Source organism: Schistocerca cancellata, chromosome 6, assembly GCF_023864275.1.
Source record: "Schistocerca cancellata isolate TAMUIC-IGC-003103 chromosome 6, iqSchCanc2.1, whole genome shotgun sequence".
NCBI lineage: Eukaryota > Metazoa > Arthropoda > Insecta > Orthoptera > Acrididae > Schistocerca > Schistocerca cancellata.
Window position 1 is genome coordinate 38,882,765 of NC_064631.1, and position 27,939 is coordinate 38,910,703.

The 27,939-nt window shown below is 38.9% G+C and overlaps 1 protein-coding gene across 6 annotated transcripts in view; it reads right to left on the minus strand.

Annotated features, from left to right (window-relative positions):
* LOC126191013 (hydroxylysine kinase) overlaps positions 1-27,939 on the minus strand; it is a 196,353-nt gene that overhangs the window by 55,954 nt on the left and 112,460 nt on the right. For 4 of the 6 annotated variants that reach the window (XM_049931700.1, XM_049931701.1, XM_049931702.1 and 1 more), the window contains exons 2-4: positions 23,550-23,706; positions 4,312-4,435; positions 2,673-2,753 (exon numbers count right to left, since the gene is read on the minus strand). In XM_049931700.1, coding sequence (XP_049787657.1) covers positions 2,673-2,753; positions 4,312-4,435; positions 23,550-23,696 — 352 coding nt within the window. In that variant the 5' untranslated portion in view covers positions 23,697-23,706. The remainder of the gene's footprint in view (positions 1-2,672; positions 2,754-4,311; positions 4,436-23,549; positions 23,707-27,939) is intronic. The other 2 variants (XM_049931703.1, XM_049931704.1) reach the window with 2 other exon arrangements.

The window sequence follows — 27,939 nt, forward strand, 5'->3', positions numbered from 1 at the left end:
AATTTTACACATATGGTACTATTTCATTTAGTGTAATTTTTATTATTATTATTAAATAATGGAAAGTCGAGGCTGGAATGTAACAATATTATGAAAAGGAAAGTTGCTACTCACAATATAGTGGAGATGCTGAGTTGCAGATAGACACAACAAAAAGACTCTCACAACTGAAAAAACTGTGTGTGTCGATTTTTATTTAATTCCTCCAAGTAATCAAATGTCTATTCAAGCGCAATTAAAAAAGATGATCCCCTAGAAAATATAAGTGTCACAAAATTTTTGGGTCTATGGGTTCAGCAAGACTTTAAGTGAGACACACATATAAATAACTTGTCTAGAAAACTATCATCTGTGTGCTATGGCCTAAGAATTTTAAAGGCTATAACAAGTAAAACTACAGTACTTCAGGCATACTATGCACAGTTCCACTCACTAGTCTGATATGGGATCGTTTTCTGGGGATACTCAATTAACAGAGTAAAGGTTTTCAGAATGCAAAAAAGAGCTCTAAGAATAATTTGTCACCTTAAAAAGATAGAGTCCTGTAAATCCCATTTTACTGAGCTCAGTATTCTAAATGTTCCAACTTTATTCATTTATGAAACTATCTTGTTCACTAGGGACTACCTCCTGAAAACAGGCAAACTGCTACAGAACAAAAATGTACACAACTAGAGTATCAGAGGGAAATCAAATACACATCAAAAGTATCACAAAACAACACATCTATCAGAGAAGCATTATTAACATTGGTGTAATACTACACAATAAGATACCAGAGGAAATAAAAAATGCTACTCATCCAATATTTAAAGCTAAACTAAAGGCATTTCTAATAAAGCACTGTTTCTATTCTGTCAGAGAATTTCTGAATACGTAACAAAATTAACTGTAATAGGTACCTATTTTTAATTTGCCTACTATTTTGCTAATACTATGTATTATTATAACTTATCTTTGACCTGTCCAATATCAATTGTACAATTTGTGCTGTATGATAAAACTGGACCAATAAAAAATCAAATCAAATTAATGCTTTCAGCCAATAAGGCAACACACACACACACACACACACACACACACACATATGACTGCAGCCTCAGGCAATATGGTTTCAGTTGCCTGAGAATGCAGTTGTGTATGGGATTTGCATTTGCATGAGTGTGTGTGTGTGTGTGTGTGTGTGTGTGTGTGTGTGTAATCTATTGTTGTTAAAGGCCCAAATGGCTGAAAGCTGTAATTGTGAGAGTCTTTTTGTTGTGCCTATCTGTGACTCAGCATATCCGCTACTTTGCTGTTGTTGTTGTTGTTGTTGTCATCATCATCATCATCATCATCATCATTTTTTTCCTGGCAGGTCATGTTTGTTTGTCTGAAATTGTTTAATACCAGTTTTTGTGAGACTAACACTTAAACTGTTCGCAAAAACAAAAGTTTTTAGCTAACTCTTTTATGTCTTTGGATGGTCATTTACAAAAGACAAGAACTGGAACATTCCCTCCAACACAGAATCTTATGAGTCTCCACACTTTATATTACCCTATTTGGCAATTAACAACAGTATTATGGATAGGACAGATTGCTACTCACCACATACAGGAGGTATTGAGCTGCAGATGGGCACTATCAAAAAACTACTAAATTTTAATCTTTTGGTTTTCTTTGGAAATAGAAAGCACACACACAGTGACACAAACATAACTGAAACATACATGGCCATCGTCCCCAGCTGTTGTGGTCTGAATGAGTTGTGCTAGTGTCACTGTGTGTGTGTGTGTGTGTGTGTGTGTGTGTGTGTGTGTGTGTGTGTGTGTGTGGCTTCAATTTGTGAAGACAGCCTTTTGGCCAAAAATTTAAACTTCTAGTAGCCTTTTGATTCTGCCTGCCTGCAGACTGAGCACCTCCTTTAGGCAGTGAGTAGCAATTTGTCCTGTTCATAATATTATTGTTATTTCATCCTGGACTTCCCATTCTTCTATTCTGAAGTCAGGTTTTTCTTGGGATTCCATCAGTTGTATGACCTTCTGGCATTCATGGTACATGCAAGACCACATCCAACCACGGGGTTACAATAATATTTCATTTTCTGAAATTAAATTGTGTGATTCATTTTATTAAAGAGTTTGGAAACAGAAAATACCAACAGGATAATTTTTCCTGATTGGCTCTGGTAGGACTTGATACGAGGAGATACACACCTTTCTTGGCAAATAATTACTTACAGAAGCCAGTCCAAGAGACAAGCAATCTCAGGAAACTGGGACATTGTTCCAACTCTGGCTAACTTCTCGACATTTTTTTCTAAAAGAATGGCATGTGTATTTGTTTAGAAATTACTTCTATATCTCAAGATGTAAATCATATACTAATTACGAACATTGGGTTCTTATGAAATCAGTACTCTCTGTCTCTGTCAGTAATTTTTATTAGCATCCAAAGCAATGCAAAACTCCACCCATTTTATACATTTCCTATCACAAATATACTACAGCCTGCAGAAGACACAAACAGTCTCTTTGGAAAATGATGGCTCTATTAAAACTTTAACTCTTATGTTGAGCTTCACCTGCACATTCTGTGTGGTGTTGACTAGTGGAAGGAGCAATTTTCTGTCACATAGTTTTTATTTTAAAGATTAAATGTGATATAAAGAGTATAAAAACATACCATACCTTTGTCTGAAATTGTTTCCTTTGAGTAAAACTCTCCTTTTAGATTTTTCACAGGTACTGGGCACACAAAGCCTTGTTCTTCTGTGTGGAATAAGATAATCCCAGAGTAGTCATTTTATATACATATGCACCAGCAACACTGAATTTCTTACAAGTGTTTGAATAGTCTCACTTTTTGTAATATATAGAACAATGAAAAAGAAGCACTGACACATCATAAGTATTGATTCAGTCTAGCAACTACTTTTATTGCTTTGAATAACACTTCACTTTTCATAATATTTTTAAAAATTTTGTACATCCTTTAATTAAAACTATATTTCAATTAATATTAACTGCAGTGGTAAAAAAGCAATCAAAATGATACTATGTAATATAATTTAGTAGCTGTAAATCATTCTTTCAAAAAGTTGGGAGACAGCACCAGAAATATGACTCAAGACAAAGCTTAGGGCAGGTAATTTACAGAGTAGCTGCATTAGAGATCATAGATAAGCAGTCAGTGAATGCTAAGGATTTTTTGAATTTGGAGATATGACATTCTAAAATAGGTTCTACTCACTAAACAAGGCAAAAGATGGAAGTGTATAACTTACTGAGAGATTGCCTGACATACTGCAGATTAGCAATAAGGTAATGACTGTAATATCTGACTCTACTCAACACTATTCATGTGATAAAAGTAATCTCTTAATTTAATTGTAGTGCATATATTATCTGTGTTAGTGCAGTTGTATAATGTACACAAACAGTGACTAAAAATTCAATTATATCTGGAATAACCAACAGTAGTGACTGGAACCTAAAAGTAAGTGGAAAGATATGGAAGTTCAAAAACCAATGTTTTTCCTTTGAGACATAAGAAGAAGAAAAAGCAAGTGAGCGAAATATTAGAATAATTAGAAATATGATGACGAGAATGCCAAAGATGGCCAAGGAAGCGACAGTAAACATATGACAATGGAGAACCAAAACATTCACAAAAATCTGTGAAATAGTTGCTTGAATCATGAGAACTTTTAAAGTTGATAATTTATTCATAATATCACCATGTCTGTATATGTCCCAGATGCTGTTGAGGAAAACAGAATGATCAGGACTACAGTAATGATATACTCAAAAGTCATTTTCAAAATGTTGATTGGACTGAGGTTTGCATTTTAGAAACAGTGAAGATCAATAAAATAAACCTCAGATCCTTACAAGTATGAGAGCACTGTAGAGAATTTAAAAATGTCAGTGAAAATAGGAAATATATTAGCAATATTTTTTATCAGAAATCAGTGTGTATTGAGTAACAGCTGTAAAAACAATAATAATTGTGCAGAGCTGATAAACACTCAAATTATTAAATTTACTTTGTAAGGAGAAAGGAAAATATGTGGAGCAGGAGAAGGAAAGGGGAAGTAGTAAAATGCAAAATTGTCTAGTAGATGTCTTAAGTGGTAGTTAAAAAAACTGGCTCACATACATGAAAATAAAAAGTGAAACACTGTACTGAGGACTTGGTATTACATTAGGTGTAGAACTCAATTTCAACAATGAAAACTGTGAATCTAATGGCATAATACTGCAGAAAAGGAATAACTGTATGTTTGTAACATTCTAGAGAAAGTATAGCATGAAAAATATACATTACCCAAGTACAGAAGCAGTTCAGTCTGTCCATCAATAGCTAATGTGTCAGTAGAGTCCAGTGAATTTATAACTTTCAAGACATATCCATGGCACCAAATGTCTGCCTCTTCATCCACATGTTTCACCTGTATTCAGTCATAGTTAGATGCTTTTTATAAAATAATGAAATAATATCATTAGATTATAATTATAGACAACATGTTAACTGCAAAGAGAAAAATGCAACAATACTGCTTAATTAAGTGCTTATTTACTAATTTTGTTGAAACATTTTATTTATATGTTGCTATGAAATTACCTTCAGGAGTCGAAATGTACAGTACTGTCAATAGACTCATATAAAAGTGCTGTGACACAACCTAGCATTTAGAACTAATAATTCCTTCATCTAGGAGGGGAGAGGAATAGGTTGGGGAAGATTAAAAAGGGAAGACTAGGTTACTCAGAGTTCAAGATTAGAGGGACCCATCTGTAGTGTGGATTAGGGTGGGCAAAGATGAAGGAGGAAGCGACAGAGAGATACGGTCAGAGATAATACATTGTTAAGCATTGTGCCAAATGAAGACTAGAGAGAAGTGAAGATGCATTAGGAAGAAGATAGATGAATATTGTTTGGAAAGAAAAGAGAAGTTTAAATTATTTAGTACAAAATATGAAAAATGAGAGGGAAGGACATCTTAAGGGAGTTTAAGTCCAGGAGAGTGCAAAGATGTGTTGGAGGGAAAGATCCCATTTCCAGGCTAGCAGCAGCTGATCTTGGGAATTTCTGTTCCAAGCATAGGCTGCCATTAACGCCACACATAAAAGAGCTGTGTCTGTAGTAGTGCCATGACCAGGCAGCATGGACTGCTGATGAATGGTGCTGCACTGTGTTCAGTAATAAAACACAGTTCTGCTCTAACCTAAATGACCATCTATAATGGATATTATGGTGTCCTATGGAGAGCTTCCATTCTTATAATGTTTTGTAGAGGCACGCTAGTGTTACTCCTGGTGCCTTGGTGTGGACAGCCATTAGATATGAGTTCAGGCCATGGAACTCTGATGGCAGACGTCCTGCATCCTCATGTACTATCTCTCATGTGATAGTTTGGTGGTGCCATTTTTCAGCAGGACAATGCTTTTCCGTATATAGCACATGTCTCTATGAATTGTCTGTATGAAATTGAGCTACTCCTGTGGTCATCAATATCCATAGATCCAGTGGGCCCAGCTTGGACATCACCTCCGTCCCAATGCCAGTATCCAGAATATCAAGTGCCAGTTACAGCAGTTGTGGAATGTTATACATCAAGAGAGGACACAACAACTTTATGACATCCTTTCCAATCGAATAAGTGCATGCTTCCATGCCAGAGAGGGTGCAATGTCATCCTGTTATGTGAGCTCATGCTGGTAAGTTCTTTGTAAATTTGGTTCAATTTTGTAATCACTGAAATGATATCACATACCCTCTCAGGCTGTGACATTTCATTTCATTTCCTCCTCCCTTTCTGGCTCCTACACTATTTTTGTCAGGCAGTGTACATGTATATAATGGCTCATTTTCCTGTCCTAACTCTTATTTGCATTGGTCATCTCTTTTAGTCAAAATATATTTTTACTCCTCACTTTGTCCTTATCACCTCTGGACTTAAGATGGTAAAGTGCTTATTGTCTTGGGGTCTGGGTAACTTTCCCTTCCTTCTCAGTCTAACCTTCTCTCTTCCTTGATGAAGGGCTCTTCAGGTATCTACATCTACATCTGCAATTCATAGTTAAGTGCCTGTCAGAGGGTTCTTTGAACCACCTTCAAAATATTTCTCCACTGTTCCACTATCTACAGTGCATGGTAGAAATGAACACATAAATCTTTTTGTACAAGTTCTGATTCCTCTTATTTTATTGGTTGGCCGATTTGGGGGAGGGGATCAAACAGTGAGGTCATCAATCCCATTGAATTAGGCAAGGAAGTTGGCTGTACCCTTTCAGAGGAACCATCCCAGCATTTGCCTCTGGAAATTTACGGAAATCACAGAAAACCTAAATTAGGATGGCTGCACGTGGATTTGAACTTTTGTCCTCCCTAATGCAAGTCCAGTGTGCTAACCACTGTGCCACCTTGTTTGGTATTATTTTATTATGATGATTAATTCACCCTATGTAGATTGTTGACAGTAAAATATTTTCACATTCAGGGGAGAAAGTTGATGATTGAAATTTGGTGAAAAGATCTCACCACAATAAAAAACACCTTTGTTTTATTGATTGACATCCCAACTTGCTTATCACCTGTGACATTCTATGTGCCCAACATCAACTCCAACTGGTAAGAATCCCATATAGCACAGCAATACTCTAGCAGTGGATGCAGTGGAGTCAGTCTCTTTTGTAGGCCTGAGTGCATCTTGTTAGTGTTCTGCCAATAAAATGAAGTCTTTGGTTTGCCTTCTCCACAACATTATCTATGTGCTCATCTCAACTTCAGTTGCTCATAATTGTAATTCCTAGGTATTTAGTTGAATTGGTGGCCTTTAAATTTGCATGGTTTTTAGTGTGATGAAAATTTAATGGATTTCTTTTTGAACTCATGTAAATGACCTTATATTTTTCCTTATTGAGAGACAACTGCTACTTTTTGCACTATTCAGATGCCATGTCTAAGTCATTTTGCAATTGGTTTTGATGTTCTGGTGACTTTACTAGACAGCAAATGACAACATCAGGTGCAAAAAAATCTAAGAGGGCTGCTCAGATTATCTCCTAAATCATCTTTGTCAGTTCCAAAAGCTACATAGTTTGACATGTTTCCTTTTATTTGTGTTTATCAGCAGAACAATACATTTTGCCCTCTGAAGTTAAGTACTGACCAGCAATTCTGTCTCAATTTTGTTTTATTTTTCCAGGTTGAATTTTACTTTGATACATATAGCTATATTGAATTAGCTTTTTGGTATTAAAGCTCAGGTAACAGTGCATTATCCAAAAAATGCAAATATCTATACTCAAAATCCAATCCAGTAGTCATCTTTAACTTGTCACAAATGATCAATATAGGACATACTTTGCTTAGATTTTATGTCCATTGGGAATGTGGATATTAGCAACAGTAGAAGCTCAGGTAGGGTAAAGGTGAGAAGAAAATTGCTGTGTCCTTTTTCAAAGATACCTTCTTGAAAATCATAGCTACATATGGATCTGAATCTTGCTTCTCTCAGATGGGAGCCCAGTGTTTGTACCACTCCTTACCTAGCTTGGTGAATTCTTTAACTCTTATGTTGGTGTGATAACCATACTTATCCTACTTATATGCAACCATTTGTGACTAAGTAATACATTTTTATGAATTGGAGACTCATTATTGTGGGTCTAGCCTTGGTAGTTCACATTTTCAGTCCTTATCTCTTTTCACTTGTCTCATCTTCTTCCTCTTGATACAGTACAACTTGTGATGTACCTTCCTACATCATGAGATGTATGAAAATTACCAAAAGCAATCTGTTAGTTTCATTGCATCACTTCTCATTGGTCCAGAAAGTCTTAAATGTGTAGTACAAATACAGCCTTTTGTGGGCGTATGCCATCTGAGCATGTCTCATGAATTTATCCAAAGCAGAAATGTGGATTGAAATCCTGATCTGGCACTTAATTTTTTGCATATTATCGGTGCTAAAAATTCATTCTCAGCTACAATCATGAGGCTGTAGATAAACTGACCCCCCCCCCCCCCCACTATATCCTTTCACTGGGCTGCTAGTCTCTCAGCACAATGAGACAGCCTCTCCTGAGTTCACAAGGAAAGATAAGAAGTTGAAAAGTTGAATTTTTGACTCATCTTGAGAGCTGTGCTCATATGGCATAAATGATAGTACACAGTCTATAAATGGCATGGATTCAGGACGGGACTGATAATTGGCACTCTGTCGTAACTTGTCACTGCGGATATTATGCCAACCATTCTGTTGGCTGTTATGGTGGTAGCATAACTGCGTAACTACTGGTAGGGTCAGCAATACCAAATGGGCCTCAGTGGAGAACCCAATAAAATAAAGGAGGAGGATTTCTTCAGCCTTCTGTGGGCATATGCCATCTGAGCATGCCTCATGAATGTATCCAAAGCAGTGGAGAACCCAATAAAATAAAGGAGGAGGATTTCTTCAGCCTTCTGTGGGCATATGCCATCTGAGCATGCCTCATGAATGTATCCAAAGCAGGAATCTGTATTAAAATCCTGATCTAGTACTTAATTTTTTGTGTATTATCATTGCTAACATACTTTGAATAGAATAAAAATTCATTCTCAGCTACAATCATGACGCTGTGTATAAGCTGACCTCCCCACTATATCCTTTCATTGAACTGCTAGCCTCACAGCACAGTGAGGCAGCCTTTCCTGAGTTTACAAGGAAAGATGATAAACTGAAGATCTTACTCATCTTGAGAGCTGTGCTCATGTGGCACAAATGATAGCACACTGTCTATGAACGGCAGGGATTCAGGACTGGATTTCTAATTGGCACTCGGTCCTAACTTGTAATTGCTGATATTATGCCAACCACTCTGATGGCTATTATGGTAGTAGGGTCAGCCATACCAAACAGGCCTCAGTGGAGAAGCCATTACAATAAAGGAGGAGGATCTCTTCAGGTCAGCTGAAACCTGAAGTTCAGCTTCTGATCTAACTGGCAAGGGGGTGGTTGCAGAATTGACCATCTATCACTGTAAAAATGAAAAATTACAAAATTTTGTTTTGTGTTGGATAAATTAATGGAAGGAAACACAGCACAGAAAAAAATAACTAGAAAATAAATAAGAGGGAAAACCAGATACTTATATAGGGACAAGGACAATTTGCTAATTACATAACAATAGTTTTTCCTTTGTACTTTCACACTTCAAAATTTTCAATTTTCTCCCTGGTGTCTACTAACAACCTGTTGTAGACGTCAGCATTAGGATATACAACTCCATTCTGAACCTAATTAGGGGTGTGTAATCCATATTATGTTCCAAACAACCTACAACCAATCTAACATCAGGTATTTGCCATCCACCCTGTTTGTTTATGTCTAAAGATAAGTCCTGTAGGCAGATTCCCTTTTGGCATGGTTTTCCTGTGAAAAATCATACATGGGGGCAGCTTCCTTCCATCTGCCAGACCATCCAGAAATTCTTTTACTTTGCCCTTTCTTTGCCAAAGATTTTTATAGGAACAGTTTCAATGGCCTCACATTGAGAGTAACCTTTGATGTTTTATCAAAATAAATACACATCTACTCGACATTGCACATATAGCAAAGCAGCCATGCTGTTTCCCGCAATTGATCAGTTGTTCTGATATGAGAGTAGTTTTTCACTGAACACCATAGGGAGTCACTGAACTAACATTCTTCTGTGTCTGAAATCTAAGCCCCCCACCCTCTTCAGCATCCTAAACAAACCAGTCTGTACTTGGATTGAATCCATGCTGCACACTGTCAGAAAATTTCTCTTCTAAATTATAGAGTAGAGCAATCAGTCATCCTTTTTAGATTTTATTATGCAAATCCAGATTTTGGCTAGATGCTAGCCATTCTCAATGCACTATTTTTATTATCAGTGCATGTAAGTCCCTGTTGTTCGGGCATAGTCACAGTTCTTTGACTGAACTGTGACTGACGCCCATTGTGACTGTCATTTACATGCATTGAGAATAAAAAATAGTGCATTGAGAATTGCTAGCTACTAGCCAAAATCAAGATTTGCATAATAAAATCTAAAAATGACTGATTGCTGCACTCTGTAATTTATAAGTCACATACAGTCACTGAGTGCATCCACTTTCCGAATGGAAGGTAACCTGATGAAATTTCTCTCATCCCCTACATCTTCATTCAGATAATTTATCAAGTAATTGGTAAGTCTTCATTGCATTTCTTTCACATGTACTGAATAAACTGTTGCTTCAGTTTGTTACACCTCACCTTTTTCAGTACCAATGGAACTAGCACTGTTTATTCATTCTTTGTCTGATGCCACCTACAAACACTCATTTCTGTGATAGCAAATTTTCTTCCTGCTGCACAATTGTTCATGGTCTCTGCCTCATGGATCACCATTAACTTAAAATTAATATCATATTATCTGCATAAACAAATTGAACAAATTGTGAACTGCAAAGTCATAGATTTACATTTCTCAGCAGAATTATAACAATGATTCGCAGTCACTATCAGTCACTACAATTTACCATTCTTACAGCACTGACTAAACAAACTGAATGACAGTAATACAATATCCTTTCAACTATGTAGTGCTGAGGGAGCAGAAATCAGATCATTTCGGGCTAACAGTTTGCTTCATCATTTGTTGCCAACCTTAGAAATCGATAGTGCTTTGGAGCAGTAGCAGCATTAGATCACCTGTTGAACCTCATGTATCATTTGTTGTGCTGCTTTTTGAGTGTTGTGAGCATATTTTATAATTTGTATCATTTAGCATTGTATTCTACTGTTGAGTGTCTGTCCTTTTGTAAAGTCAGTTTAGTTCTGACTATATTTGGATTCAGGTGAACTGCAGTTTAAGTATGGTAAAAGTTCATAAGTCTGCCTCCATAGAAAAATGGTCAGTGTGTCCAACTGCTGTGTGAAGGATGCAGGTTCAGTTCCCAGGGATTTTTGCTTGGTGGTAGGACTGGTGCAGGGTGAACACAACATTGTGTTGCCAATGGAGGAGCTATGTGGGTGAGAAGTAGTGTCTTTAAGGTCTGGGAAACACAATGGCCAGGGGAGTGGTGTGCTGTTCCCATGCTTCTCCATACTGTGTCTGAACGACACCTTTGGCAGATAATGACACAGTGGGCAGTCAGTACTGAATGATCCACCAGTGTCAGTACATGGACATATTTATAAAATATGGTATATATTTATAAAAAGCAAGTTATATGGGATGTATTCCCATGGCTGGCAACACAGCTAAATTTGATACCTGGTTGCTGTTCTCCATCCCATATTCATTCCAGTGCTCACTTAAACTGGTGTCACTCATCAAGGTTGGTGCCACTACTGGGAGGAGAGGGTTCTTTGTAAAATTAAGGAGATTAAGAGCTAAGCTATTTGCTTTGAATCAGTTGTAATCCTGTGCCATTATTGTGCTGTCTATATCTGGTGCAGATGTGTTTAGGCCCTTTACCAGCTTACTTGTGTTATCAGCAAACAACATGGTTTTGAAGATTTCTCCAGTATCTTGAGTAAATCATTTTTGTAGATCAAGAACAGGAGTGTGCCATGCACCAAACTTTGAGGGACACTATATATAATGTCTTTCCTTTCTGGGTTCTGTCTTATTCCTGTGATATAATTTGTTAATTTGTTTCAAAACTGTTAAGATATGATTCCATTCCCATAAGAGGGAGGGTTTAATGCCACACCATTATACCGGGTGTTCAAAAAGTCTCTCTGCAGTGCTGTTTGATTGTAAGCCCCACATGCCGTATGCCGCAGTGAATATACCAAAATGAAACTCAGTGAAATACTAGTTATTAAAGTTATTGAATATTCATTTTTACTCACAAATTTTCACATTAAATATTGAAAGTGTCCAGACTGTTGTTGAACACAAAATTCAATTCGTCTAATCATGTTTCCAAAAACAAGCTGCAACATTTCTTCTCTAACAGAAGCAGTGAAAGTGGATATTACAGTTTGCAATTCATTGATGGATTTTGGATGCTTTTTATAGACAGTTGCTTTCGCTACACCCCAGAAGAAAAAGTCAGGTGGTGTCAGGTCAGGCGATTGTGGAGGCCAAAGTCCCTGTGAAATTATGCGATCACCAAAAACATCAGTAAGCAGGGACATTGAAAAGTGAGCTGTGTGCACAGTTGCACCATCTTGTTGAAAATAACTGTTCAGTATTTCACATAACACAAGTTCTCCTATGAATGGGTGCAGAATATCACTGCAGTATCATTGCGTGTTTATTGTTTCATTGAAAAACATGGGACCCACAATCCGACATCTAGAAATTGCAGTCCAAACTCCTATTTTCACAGAATGAAGTGGTTCCTCATGAATACGTAATGGATTTGCAGTACTCCACGTATGAGAATTTTGCAAGTTCATGTACCCTGATAAATGAAACCACACCCTATCAGTGAAAAACGTTTCATTAAGAATATCCCTTCCATTTTGTTGAACGAAGTTTTTGAACCATTGACAATAATGCAGTCTCTTGCCATGATCAGTATTTTTCAGTTCTTGCATGACTGTCACTTTTTATGGGAAAAGTTCTTCTAATTTTTTCCTTACAGCTGTGTGGGACATTCCAACACTAACATCGATATCCTGGACAAGTTTTCTTACTGACTTGTTCAGACTCATGGACATTTTATGGGAAATATCAAGTAGTTTATCCTCAGATAAAACGTTAGGATGACCACTTCTCAGAGCATCTGTCACTGAACCTGTACTTCGAAATTTGTTAATCAAATCTCGCACAGTATCGCGATGTGGGACTGTTGTCTCCGGGAAAGCTGAATTAAATGTTTGATGAACTGAAACTGTGTATTTACTGCCTGCTTTGAACACTTGTTGAACTGAAAACACATGTTCTTCAATGGTTAGCATTTTAACAGTGACAAAAATGAAACAAACGAGCAGAGGAACTAAACTTAAATGTTCACGTCAACCCATAACAACACACACCAATGATACTACTGACACTGGCTGAGATAAACAAAACAGTGGAATGTTGGGAGAGTGCACTTTAAGGGAAGTAACCCAGGCAAGTGAACAATCATATGGCACGTGTGGCTAACAATCATACAGCACTGCGGAGAGATTTTTTGAACACCTCGTAGTTTCCTGAGTGTAGTCCTTTGATCTACATAAGTGAAGGATTTGACAAGGTACAGAAAATTCAAACAAAGTAATTTTCCTTATTTAGTTCTACCTGAACTGAGTTTGTGGGATTATATGTTACTTTCTCTGTAGACAAGTTTCTATGGAACCTGAACTGAGTTCTTATTGAAAGATATTCTCAAACAGATGAATACATATTCCATTGAAAATCACTTTCTAAAACTTATGTGATCTTGTTTACAGTGGATTTGATAAAAATTATTTATAGTGATGGAGTATGCAGTGACTTTATAAATAAACCTGATAGACCTGCTTTAGATTATTCATTTTTTGTCCTATTTTTCAGTTCTTCCTTGGAAGAAAAAATTTTGGAAATTTGTGGTAAGTTCTTATAGGACCAAACTGCTGAGGTCATTGGTCCCTAGGCTTACACACTACTTAATCTAATTGAAACTAACTTACGCTAAGGACAACACACACACCCATGCCTGAAGGAGGACTTGAACCTCAGGCAGGGGGGAGCCGTGCGAACTGTGGCAAGACGCCCTAGACTGCGCAGCTACTTTGTGCTGCTCTTTGGAAGAATTATTGGATTTAGTGGCCAATAAACTGAATTGAAATCATCTGTCTTGCTGCTACTGTCATTGAAAATTGAATATCATTTGCCCTACCCAGTTTATTTTTTTCATACTTACAAATTACAGTTTCTTTGTTTGTGGAATTATTAATTTTTTGTGCAAAGTAAATGAATACAGTTTGCCTTTTGGACAACACAATGGAGAATTTTGCAGTACTGCTTGTAGTGCATCTTTAAGTCTTCATTAGTACTAGTCTTTGCATAAATAAATAACTCTTCATAGAAAAAAATATTTTAAACCCAGATGTAAGCCAACCTTTTTTCATCTTCCATTGTAATTGACCCTGGCCCATTGTAAAGGAAAACTAAATTCATTGTGTTATTGAAGTGTTTTCTTTTAAAATTAAATTTCCAATCTACTGTATGTCCTTGGTAAACTTCTTTTTATCATTCATCTACTAAATTCTCTTTGTATAGTGTGGCTAGGTCATCATTTACGATACCATATAAATGCAGTTTTCTTTTTTAGCTAAACCTGACTGAGGGGGATGATTTATTGCTGCCATTTGACCACCTTGATTGGCCAAATCACTAAGGGTAACTTTACTGTTATGACCAAAACAAGTACATCTGTAATGACAGCTGCTGGAGGAAATGAACATCATCTGCCTCCTCACGTAGTTTATAAGGCCACTCATTTGTATCCAACCTGGACTGAAGGTGGAGTGAATGGTACAGCCTACAACAGAAACAAAGTGGATGGTTTGACCCCAATACATTTGAAGATTGGTTTCAAACAATAGCTTTGCCATATCTTACACAGCTTGAGGGAGTCAATGTTCTGGTAGGAGACAATCTCTCAAGCCCCATTTTCTTGTTGGTAGTCTCCCAATGTGAGGAGAACAATATTAAGTTTGTGTTGCTCCCACCAAATGCAGCACACGTCTGCCAGCCTGTAGACATGGCATTCTTTCACCCAATGAAGATAGCTTGGCGAAAAACTTTGACTGATTGGAAGAAAGGCAATAGGGGTGTTCTTCCAAAAAGTGACTTCCCTAAGACATTGAAGGTGACATTTCAGTACATGGGTGAGAAAATTCAAGACAATGCTATTACAGGATTTCGTGCTTCTGGTATCATGCCTTTCAATCCAGAAAAAGTTTTTACCTCTCTTACCTGTTAGTAGTTAGGAAAATGAAACAGGTGACCCAACGCAGGTATGGTCTGATGCCTTTGTGGAACTCCTGAGATATGTTCGTTATGGGTCTGTTAATTCCCATCCCAAAAAAGCTCGTGGTAGAAAACTGGAAGATCTCTCTGGGAAAAGTGTCCTGTCACAGACAGAAATTTCAGACAATATTTGTGTGGATGGCAAGGAAAAGGAAGCTGATGATCCCAAAGTTTTGGAGCAAGAAACTGTAATATCTGAGACAACAATTTTAGAGGAATACGGACCTGGACCTTCCGAGACACCTCCAATGACACTGGTTAAGAACGATTTTGTCTTGGTTAAGTTTCCTGTTTCAGAGACTGACCTTTCAAAATTATATGTAGGAATGATTGAGGCTATGGAACTGCATGACAACATTCAAGTTAATTTCATGAGGAAGAAAATTAGTGAGAAACAAGAATACTTCTTTTTTCCTGATGTTGTAGACATGTGTGAGCCATCAAAAGCACAAGTTGTGATGAAGGTGAAAGGAACTGATTTCTGATGAGGAAGAATGATATTCATCATTGTTGTAGAAAAGCATTTGTAAGCTCAAAGATTTAATGTTTAATAAAGCTGGTAGGTAATACACTCCTGGAAATTGAAATAAGAACACCGTGAATTCATTGTCCCAGGAAGGGGAAACTTTATTGACACATTCCTGGGGTCAGATACATCACATGATCACACTGACAGAACCACAGGCACATAGACACAGGCAACAGAGCATGCACAATGTTGGCACTAGTACAGTGTATATCCACCTTTCGCAGCAATGCAGGCTGCTATTCTCCCATGGAGACGATCGTAGAGATGCTGGATGTAGTCCTGTGGAACGGCCTGCCATGCCATTTCCACCTGGCGCCTCAGTTGGACCAGCGTTCGTGCTGGACGTGCAGACCGCGTGAGACGACGCTTCATCCAGTCCCAAACATGCTCAATGGGGGACAGATCCGGAGATCTTGCTGGCCAGGGTAGTTGACTTACACCTTCTAGAGCACGTTGGGTCACACGGGATACATGCGGACGTGCATTGTCCTGTTGGAACAGCAAGTTCCCTTGCCGGTCTAGGAATGGTAGAACGATGGGTTCGATGACGGTTTGGATGTACCGTGCACTATTCAGTGTCCCCTCGACGATCACTAGTGGTGTACGGCCAGTGTAGGAGATCGCTCCCCACACCATGATACCGGGTGTTGGCCCTGTGTGCCTCGGTCGTATGCAGTCCTGATTGCGGCGCTCACCTGCACGGCGCCAAACACGCATACGACCATCATTGGCACCAAGGCAGAAGCGACTCTCATCGCTGAAGACGACACGTCTCCATTCGTCCCTCCATTCACGCCTGTCGCGACACCACTGGAGGCGGGCTGCACGGTGTTGGGGCGTGAGAGGAAGATGGCCTAACGGTGTGCGGGACCGTAGCCCAGCTTCATGGAGACGGTTGCAAATGGCCCTCGCCGATACCCCAGGAGCAACAGTGTCCCTAATTTGCTGGGAAGTGGCGGTGCGGTCCCCTACGGCACTGCGTAGGATCCTACGGTCTTGGCGTGCATCCGTGCGTCGCTGCGGTCCGGTCCCAGGTCGACGGGCATGTGCACCTTCCGCCGACCACTGGCGACAACATCGATGTACTGTGGAGACCTCATGCCCCACGTGTTGAGCAATTCGGCGGTACGTCCACCCGGCCTCCCGCATGCCCACTATACGCCCTCGCTCAAAGTCCGTCAACTGCACATACGGTTCACGTCCACGCTGTCGCGGCATGCTACCAGTGTTAAAGACTGCGATGGAGCTCCGTATGCCACGGCAAACTGGCTGACACTGACGGCGGCGGTGCACAAATGCTGCGCAGCTAGCGCCATTCGACGGCCAACACCGCGGTTCCTGGTGTGTCCGCTGTGCCGTGCGTGTGATCATTTCTTGTACAGCCCTCTCGCAGTGTCCGGAGCAAGTATGGTGGGTCTGACACACCGGTGTCAATGTGTTCTTTTTTCCATTTCCAGGAGTGTATAAAAATATTAATTGGCATGAATTGACATAAAGTTGAGGTAGTATAAATGCATTTTTCATAGTAAAATGCTTGTAAGATGTGTTTCATATGTTGCAATTCTCCTTACCACATGTTTCAAATGCAACTGCTGTTCAAAACATGCAGTGTTCCAAATCAGGGGTGATTTTGAACACAGTTCAGATTAAAATTTGTAGGAGGGTTATGGTAGAACATTTTTATTCTTATAATACATTGCTAAATTTCAAAATTATAGTACAATATTTAGATATCAATTTTCAGTAAAAGCTTCATTTTCTGTTCCATCCGCCCCAAGTTATGGTATGTGGATAACACTAGGATCTCTCCATCAGTGCTATCTCCAGAATAAATACCGAAATCTCTGTATACAAATCATTAAATTTTATTAGTATGAACTTTAACAGCTTAATGAAGTTTAAAATATTTGTTGTTGGGAGTCTGTTGATTGTGAGAACAATGAACTACTGTCCTAAATGTTTGTAAATCTTTTACTGAAGTACAGCACTCAAAGAATTGTTCAGTACAATTGGTCCTACTCATTAAGCTCTGTAGCAGGGACTTAATTCCATATTTTTTTGAATGTAGCCACTTCCCCTTTTCTTATGTTAAACCTACAGTAATGTAATAGTAATTGGTAACTGTTCAATTCCTTTGAATCCCATATGATGTTTTGCCATGCATAGCACATCTATGGAAATACCTTTTAGATTTTCAGTTTCCTGTAGAAATGTGTGTAGCTCCTCTTTCTCTTTTAGTATGTTTATTATATTTTGATGGAAAAGTTCAAATGTATTGTAATTTTTACTATTTGTGGTACCCAAACTGTCATTTTGTGTGTCTCCACTGATAGTTGTAACTGTGTCTATAGCTATTTGGCAGTTCTTTCTTTTGTGAAAGTTAAATGTAAGAGCTGCCTAGTGATAATATTGGGAAACATAGAAATAGGACAGCTAGTACTGTGGTTAGACTGGATGCTTTTGAAAATTAGTTGTGGAAGTAACCTCTTACTAGAAACATCCAGGTATATGCCATGTCAGTGTGATCCTGTGAGGAATGACACATAAATTAAATCCATACGTGATTATCCCATTCTGTTGAGTGATCTATGAAGCATGCATTTACATATTCGACAGAATGCTTCATCTAGGGCTTGTCATATAACTGAAACAATGAAACAGTCTTCACATTTGTGCCATAAGCATTCCCAGTAATGTGGCTTGTTGTGGGTTGGCAAGAGAGCCAACCCGGTACTACTAGAGGAAGCCGAAAGGCACGCGTTTTAGCTCACGCAGGCTGGCGTGAGGTCTGGAACAGGACAAGGAAATTAGACTTAGAAAAAACTGACGTAGCTGATGGAATACTTAACTTTAATCCATAAATGGTGAACATCGCTCGTGACGGTACATGTTTTACAGCATCAATAGTAACTGGTAATGGCACCTTGCTAGGTCGTAGCAAATGACGTAGCTGAAGGCTATGCTAACTATCGTCTCGGCAAATGAGAGCATATTTTGTCAGTGAACCATCGCTAGCAAAGTCAGCTGTACAACTGGGGCGAGTGCTAGGAAGTGTCTCTAGACCTGCCGTGTGGCGGCGCTCGGTCTGTAATCACTGATAGTGGCGACACGTGGGTCCGACGTATACTAACGGACCGCGGCTGATTTAAAGGCTACCACCTAGCAAGTGTGGTGTCTGGCGGTGACACCACATGACTAAAGTCATTCTCAATTGCATGGTTGAGGGTATGGTGCAAACTGATCTTGTTAGCCCTAATAATAGCTACAGGATCTTTCTTGCCAAGATCTTTCCTCAAAGGGTCTAAATTGTAGGTAGCATTGGAATAAATGGAATAGCTGGTAATCTTAAATGAATAAGATTAATCTTATCTGCAAAATTTGAAAATGTGATTATTTTATCCACACTGTTGACAACTAAAATAGTCCACAAGGGAAAACAGCCCCCCCCCCCCCCCCCTCCCCAGTGATAACACAGTGACCCAGATAGATCACATACTGATAGATGATAGGCACAAATTAGACCTTCTCAATACAAGAAGTTTTAGTGATCCATTATAATCCAGAATTGGTCATAGTCAGGGCAATGATATTAAATTCATCAAAATAGAACACAGGCATTCTAAAGACAACTGAAATCAAAATCTAGACATATGAACAAAGACACTAAAGAGACTGGGGATGCATGGCTTTTTGGTAGAGGTGGGAATGTCAATATAAGGACAAAATTTATTGACAAACACAATACTGGAAGCACATCCATTCACAGACACAGGTTGTAACACACTGCTGCACTGCAGTTTTTGATCAAGTCACAGGTATTGCAGCCCTATCTCACTAGAAGTGGTTGTAAGTATTGATAGCCCCACAACTTCTTTGAAGAAATGAGAAAAACCATTAAACTGCAGAAAATTAAGTGTTGGACAATAGACACAGAAGAAACTCATGGTTCGACATTGAGTAGAATACAGTTACCAAACAAATACTCAAGGTTTAGGAAAGGACATTACAAAGAAATGTATAGGAATGATAAAACAGAACTGTAAAGAGATACAGAGAACTGTTAAAAAATTGATTGTGAAAGAAAAGAGAAAGTGTGAATGTGAATGTTCAGCAAATGGAGTCACTGTGGAATCAAAATGAACACCATCTTTAATATCCATCAATCAAAAAATAATAAAATTAGGAAGACAGTTATATGCTTGCTATTATGGAGGGCTGATATGGAGGCATGAAAGATGATATTAATTGAAAATCCTGGAGGACAAATGTGTTACAACCAGTCAAAACCTAAGTGAATAGACAGTGTCAGAGAAGATCTACAGAAAATGGGAACAGAAATTGGAAGGCTTTATCAAAAAAGGAATAGCTGGCAAAAACTGTGTAAGAGGCTAAGCTCCACAGTGTGTAGTAAGTGATAGCTTTAAACTAAGGTAACTAAGTTATGAGACAAAAGAGGCAGCAGTTGCTGTCAGTAAGAATGTCACTGTAGTTTGTAGCCGGAGTTTTAATCTCTCTCTCTCTCTGTCTGTCTCTCTCTCTCTCTCTCTCTCTCTCTCTCTCTCTCTGTCTGTGTGTGTGTGTGTGTGTGTGTGTGTGTGTGTGTGTGTGTGTGTAATAGTGCAGAAATTTGATTTAAGATTTACAGCACTTTCATCTGCAACAAAGAATATGTTTAATTTCCTGAAGCACAGGTTAAGAAAACAACTGTACATCAAGGTAAGTGCAGAAAACACCAGAAAAGTTATTTGCTTAAGAGTATAAAAATAATGAACAAAAGTACAGATGAATGGAGTCTCCATAGCTAATGACCCGTGTGGAGTTGCTAGCCTCCCATCGGGTGCCTCCCTGGGTGGTGGATAGGGGAATGCTCACCAGATATGGTGGGTACTGGGGAAATAAAATACCCAGGGTGGACCAAAACTAGCAAGCCTCTGCCCCTCTAACAAGGGAAGGGGGTTGGCGGCAGGAAGGGCATCCGGCTGTAAAAACATTGCCAAAACAAGAGGAATGATGGATGCTTCTCAAGATGAATGTTCCTGAGTAATAGCCTCCCATTTGGATCTCCGGGGGAGGCATTTTGTGAAGGATCCAAAGGTGTTCAAGATCAGAGTGGGAACTCTAAATGTGGGAACGATGACGGGAAAGGGAAGAGAGATAGTAGACATGATGCAGAGGAGGAAGATAAAGGTTTTGTATGTGCAAGAGACAAAGTGAAAGGGCGATAAGGCAAAGATCTTAGCTGAAGGCTATAAGATACTTTATAGTTGTGCAAGCCTGGAATCAAGAAATGGAGTTGGAGTTATTTTGCACAGAGAGCTTCAAGAAGAGGTATGTGAAGTCAGCAGAGTAAATGATAGGATCATGTACGTTAAGATGATGTTTGGTGGAGAAATGGTAATAGTGCTGATAGCCTATGCACCCCAAGCGGTATGTTCGGAGGATGAGAAGGAAAAATTTTGGAGATATTTAGATGGAGTAATGGTCAGAATACCAGAGAATGAAAGAGTGATAGTCGGAGGGGATCTAAATGGTCATGTTGGCAGAAGGAAAGGTGGGGAAGAGAGGTGGCATGGAGGATGGGGATATGGTGAGAGAAATGAGGAAGGAAAAAAGATAGTGGAGGTTTCAGTGGCTTTTGATCTAGTGATTATGAATACCTACTTCCAAAGAAAAAGAGAAAAACTAATAACATACAGGAGTGGCAAAAATAAAAGCTAAATTGATTACATATTATGTAGAAGGAAAAATAGTGGGGAGGTGCAAAATACTAAGGTCATATACAGTGAAGGAATAGCAACACAACATAAGTCGATTGAAGCGGATAGTGAGATGAAAGTATGTAAAAGACAGAGGCCCATAAATCAATGTGAAAGGAAAATTAAGTGGTGGAGATTAAAGGATAAAAATTTGAGAGAGGAGTTTAGTAAAAAAGTACTGGAAAAGGTAAAATTGGCACAGAGTGTGCAGGAGTGGTGGAAAATAAATAGTGCTGTTGTAAGGAAGACCGGGGAGGAAGTGTTTGGGTTAACATCTGGGAGAGGGGTGCCGAAAGATAAGGAAGCATGGTGGTGGAATGAAGAGGTGCAGAAGATTGTGAAGGAAAAAGAAAGACACTAAGAGGAAGTGGGATATGTCCAGAAGTGCTGAGGATGGGCAAGCATACAAAAGTGTAAAGAAGAAGGCAAAACGAGCTGTGGCTAAAGCTGAAGCTGAATCAATAAGGGAGGCATACGAACAACTACAGAAAAATCATGATATGAGACAACTGATGCAGATAGGCAAATCAAGAGATAAAGCTTCTAAGGATCTAACAGCAATAAAACAAATGAAAGATGAAACAGAAATAATTCTGCTTGACCATCGAAAAATAATCCAAAGGTGGTTGAATTATTTTGAGAAATTGCTGAATGAAGAAAATGTAAGTGTAAAAACTGAGGAAGGAGGGGCAAATGAAGGATTAACAATGGATATAAGAAGAGATGAAGTTGAACAGGCAGTTGAAAAGATGAAAAATGGGAAGGCAGTTGGCCCGGACCAGATCCCCGTTGAGGTATGGAAGTGTCTCGGTAAAAAGGGAATTGAGCTCCTTTGGGATTTAATGAAGATTTGGTGACAGGAGGAGATGCCAGACGAGTGGAGTACTAGTGTACTGATCCCAATATTCTAATATTTAAGAGGAAAGGTGATGTGCAGGACTGCAGTAACTATAGAGGTATTAAACTGATGGCACACACAATGAAAATTTGGGAAAGAGTTATAGAAGAAAGATTACGCAAGAAGACTGTGGTGTGTGAAGAACAGTTTAGGTTCATGCCTGGAAGAGGAATGACTGATGCAATACATGCTTTAAGGTGGATAGTGGAGAGACACAGGGAGCTACAAGCTGATCTACATATGGCTTTCATTGATTTGAAGAAAGCATATGACAGAATCCCAAGGGGAAAAATATGGAGAAGCATGAGAGAGCAATTCGTGCCAGAGAAGTATGTGAGGTTAGTGAAGGAAATGTACAGAGGAGCAATGACACAGGTGGGAAGTAGTGTGGGCATGACAAAGGAGTTTCTAGTAAAAGTAGGGTTACATCAAGGGTCTGCACTTGGGCCCTGCCTCTTTGACCTGATTATGGATGTGCTGGTGAAAGATGTGAAGAAGGAAGCACCGTGGAATATGATGTTTGTGGATGATGTGGTTCTTTGTGAGCAGAGAATTGACAGACTTGAGAAAAAGCTGGAGGATTGGAGGAAGGCATTAGAAGAAAGAGGGATGAAAATTAGCAGGACAAAGTCAGAATATTTAGCACTGAAGGATGTGCAGATGAGGTCTTGCAAGATCCAGGATTATGAGCTGAAATCGGTCAGCAAATTTAAATACCTGGGGTCATACCTACAGAGGGACAGAGGACTGGAAAGCAAGATACAACACTGAATAAATTGCAGTTGGAACAACTGGAGGAAAATGAGTGAAGTGTTGTGTGACAAGAAAGCTAGCACTGGGTTGAATGGGAAAGTGTACAAGTCGGTGGTAAGGCCTGCTGTGATATACGGGGCAGAGACATGGCCAATCACAGTAGCCCAGGAAAGGAAGATGGAAGTGGCGGAAATGAGGATGCTGAGGTGGATGTGTGGGGTAACAAGGAAGGACAGGATTAGAAATGAATTTGTTAGAGGAGCTTTGAAAGTGGGACCCATGGGGAAAAAGGTACAAGAGAGCAGACTAAAGTGATATGGACACTTACAGAGAAAAGGGGAAGAGTATATCGGAAACAGAGTTGAAGATATAAAGATTGAAGGAGCGAGAAGGAGAGAAAGACCGAAGATGAGGTGGAAGGATAAGATATCCGGGGACCTGAGGGAGAAAGGATGGAAGAAGGAAGAGGCAATGGATAGAGTTCTATGGAGGAGAAGGATCCAGAAGAGAAATGTCGACCCTACGTGACGTGGGACAAGGTGATGATAAAGAAGAAAGAAGAAGAAGAAGTCTCCATAGCTAATGAATAAAGCAGAGTTTCAAAATAATTAAAAATTGCAGAGTTCGGTAAATCCATAAGAAAGAACTTAAAATGTTTTAAGTAGAAGTAATAAAACCTTTAAGTGGAAATTTTTATCATCATAACCATTGAGTTCAGTAACTGTTACTTCTGGCAGCCCATATAATTTGTATGCCAACTCTGCTACAGCCTCTTTATTTATGTCAGGTCGTATCCTTTTTCCAGGCTCCAAGAATTCATTCATTCTTTGCTTCCTGCAAAAGAAAATAAATACGTTTCATTGTCAAACAGAAAAGTGTTTCTCAAGCATGTAGAGCAAGTGCAGACAGTTTTCTTTGCTGTAATCGATAGTATTAACAAACACTGTCAATACTCAGACATTACATCAGCAAACTAGTCTAGAAAACACAATCAGAGCTATTGTCAGCTATTTGTAAAGCATTTATAGTTTTGTTGTATTAGTAAAATTTCATCACGTTACGTAGCTCTCATCATGAAGGGTGACATTCGTGCAGGGTGAGTCAGTGTTACCTGGTGTTTTTGACTCTGTAGTAACGGGTGAGTCAGCATAGTGGAGGGGCATGCTTGGGCTCATTGTTTTCCCCTGCAGCAGTAGACTAGTTTCAGTAGAGAGGTGGACTGTGCAACACCGTGTGCTCGTCATAGAAACATTCTTTAAAACTGCAGAATCTGTGGCCACCCCTCAGAGGGAGTTCTGTCTCCAGTTCAGCATTAATGGTGCAGTTCCAGCCCACAATACCATTCTGCTGCAGTTTAAGAACTTTCGTGAGACAGGTTCTGCATTGAAGGAAAAACCAGGAGGCAGTGCAAAGATGGCCATGCACCTGAAAATATTGAAGTTGTGCATCATGCAATTCAACAGAGCCCCAACTGATCTGCAAGATGACAGGCACAGTCTCTTGGGTTATCAAATTTATCCATTCAGTGCATTTTACACTGTCTAAATTTTCATCCCTTCAAAATTGTGATTGTTCAGAAGTTGAAACCTTGAGATTTTGTGATATGGAGACATTTTTCTAAAGTACTGAAAGAGATGTTAGAGAAAGAACCTAGAATTATGATTTTAATGTAAGATGAGGCTCATTTTTACCTATGCCATAGAGTTAATAAACAAACAACCCTCAGCAAGTGCACCAGCGCCCATGGCACTGTTAAAGGATTACAGTGTGAGTTGTATTAGGGAAATCTGGTGTCATACGGCCTTATTTCTTTGAAGAAAATGGGAGAGCCATCACCATCAACTCTGAGTGTTATTTGGCCATGTTGTGTGAATTTCTTATCCCAGAGCTTCATCTCCATGGCATAAAACATCAAAATGTTTGGTTTCAGCAAGATGGTGTGACAGCTCACACTTCCACTCTGTGCGTGTCTGAAGTAAGGGAGTTGTTTGCGGGGAAAGTGATATCCAAGAGGACATGTTGACAGGCCACCCCCTTCTTCAGGTCTTACTCCATGTGACTTTCTTGTGGGATTTCATCGAGAACAAAGTGTACATCAGAAGCCATGTACTTCAATTGAATTAAAGTATACCATTAAAGAAGAGGTTTATGCTATGCACTGTAGCATGTGGAGCAAATGCTGACAAACTTCTCGCAGAATTTCGATGAGTGTGCTGAAAAAGAGGGCTAATCTATAAAGGACGTTATCTTTCACAAATACTTAATTTCTGTGAAAATTAACATATAGGATGGAAACTGTTATTCTTTGTGTATCTTTTGAAATAAAATAAGGTGCAACATCTTAAAATGTCACTGTGTACTATAAATTCAGAAACCATCAGACAATGCTGACTCACCCTGTCTATGTAGAATGAGGGAAGATTTTAATTATCACATCAAAAAAGAGTTACATAATTAATTTTTTGTTTGTTTTTAGGCACATATCTGCAGTCTTAGTACACACTGAACTTCTGATGTCAAAGTGCTGCAGTGCATCATTAGAGCAGCAAAAACAAAATGATGCAGCCCATTTGTTTGGTGGAATATCATGCAGTACTTCATTTTCTGCTTATCCAGGGGAAGAGTGCTGCAGCAATTTGTGCTGAGCTTGTGGGAGTGAATGGCAACAATGCACCATCAGAAAACATGGTGGTTATGTTGCACAGACATTTCCAGTGTGGTCAAACAAAACTGCGTGATGAAGAATAAAGTGGCAGACCATCTCTCTGTGGAAAACCAGAAAATGAAAGAAAAGGCCATGCACTGGTGTTTTAAGTCAGGCATATCACAATGGAGGTCATAGTGGAAAAATGAAAATCAGTTGTGGAGCAGTTTTCAACGTATTGCATAGTGTTTTGAATGTGGCAGAGGTCACCACCTGCTAGGTTCCACTGCATGGGAACAACTCAGTTCATTCTGTACACAGCACAGTTATATATTCTGATTCTCTGAGTTATCAGATTTTGCCTCTTCCCATTAATCTCCTGACATTGCACCCAGTGACTTCTTTCTCTCTCCTCATATGAAGAAACTACTGTGTGGAAGACACTTGCAGAATGACAAGATAATTTTCCAGGTGGAGAATTTTTCTGGACATCCAAAATGTAAACTTCAAGAAACAAGGTTTCTGCTAAGTCATTTATTATCAGTCATTAGTTGGTGGTGGGTGGTTGGTCAATTTGGGGGAGGAGACCAAACAGTGAGGTCATCAGTCCCATTGGATAGGGAAGGATGGGAAAGGAAGTTGGTCATGCCCTCCCATAGGCACCATTCCAGCATTTGAACCTAAATTAGGATAGTCTGAAGCAGGTTTGAACCATCATCCTCCCTAATGTGAGTCCAGTGGGCTAACCACTGTGCCACCTCTCTTGCAGAAAATATGTTGGCTTAATGGGTGACTGTAGAGTGGGAATGACAGCATTGCCAAGTTTCATGAACACACTTTGATTTTTTCAATATCATAATTACAACTTTATGACTGTCCATGGCACTAAGGAGCTGCTGCCCATCTGCTACTGAAGGGTTATTAGCAACATGAGTCCATAGGATGAACATCTCCATGTAAAAATCTTCAGTAATGAGATCAAGATAATTGGATAAATCCAAGTGGTGTCTAATCTGATATATTTTAATTTAAGGGGATTCCTAATACCTGACTCTATTGTTCACAGTTAACTGTTCAAAACATTTGTACCAGAATACAAAATATTCTCTACACCACAGATAATGTGGCAAAAATTACACGAAAATTATGTTTTTCATAGATTCCAGTCATGTAAACCACAATACAAACTGAAATTTATTTCTTCAGTGGGAGGAAAATGATAAATTGACAATCAAAGAAATACAGAGGCTGTCTGGAGAATTCTCACATGTATCCCTGTACAAGACGTTGGGTTGTTGCTGTAGTGTTTGATGTTTCCTCCTATCTGTGTGAGGTAGTCTGAAAATGCAATGTAGCTGTGGGCACTAGCACTACATTCAACATGGACCAGATGACACTAAAAATATTTTTGGTACATATTTCAAATAGTGTTGGACTGTCATCAGTGAAGCTATATCTTTGTGATGAAACAGAGTAGCATTACTCAATGATTGATAACTTACTCCTAGCCATGCAGTTGAGCAATTACAGCATTTTGTTGGTTTATAATGTTGTTTCCCTTGAAATTAAATGTTTCTTGATAGACATGGCATATCTTGCAATAGTCCCACTTTTACACTTCCATTAACTGATGTGGTATGACCTTACAGATATCTCAAATATCTGAATCTAGTGCCACAGAAGTTAGTTAAAAGATCTTGAATAATTTTGGTACAGTTCATTTTTCTATGTTTTTATCAGTTGGCTGCTGCGACATTTCAGTGAAGAGATATTCTTCTAAGCAAAAGCTCAGTTTATTATGACAAAGCATCATACCCAGTGTTTTATCTTGACTCTGGTATTCAAGTGAGGGAAATTATGGTGATCTAATACAGTACAGGACTGCACAATTATACGAAATTTCAGGTTGCAGCCAGAGGACTGACCAATGTGTGATGCTCTTGACATGCCAGTTTCCATAAATTACATTTCACTTGAACATGTTTTATTTGCTGAAAAGTTCAGCTAATTTTATTTACGTGAGGCCATTGCATATTTTAAAACTTTCTTTCATGTTTGAGCTACTATTCAGTATATGCTGACATGTATTTCCATTAGATAAAGAAGATATTTTCACATATGATTTTTTAAAGCTGCACGTGTGTACTTCTTTATGTGCTTCCAGTAGTATAGTGATTTGTTTGTGTGCTGCTGAACATCCATGTAAACATACAGATTCCATTTGAGTAAAATCATATGTAGAGTGTGATCTAATGAATTCATATACCCTTGATTGATGATGCTGGCTATCTCAGATTGAATTCATAAACAAGGTTCTTAAAGAGGTGATTTTCCATTGTCTTTCTCTGACCTGTGAATTGCTTATCAGCTGTTTAAATGTATTGTACCAGTGAGGTGATGAATACTTATGCAAGGCAATGTGT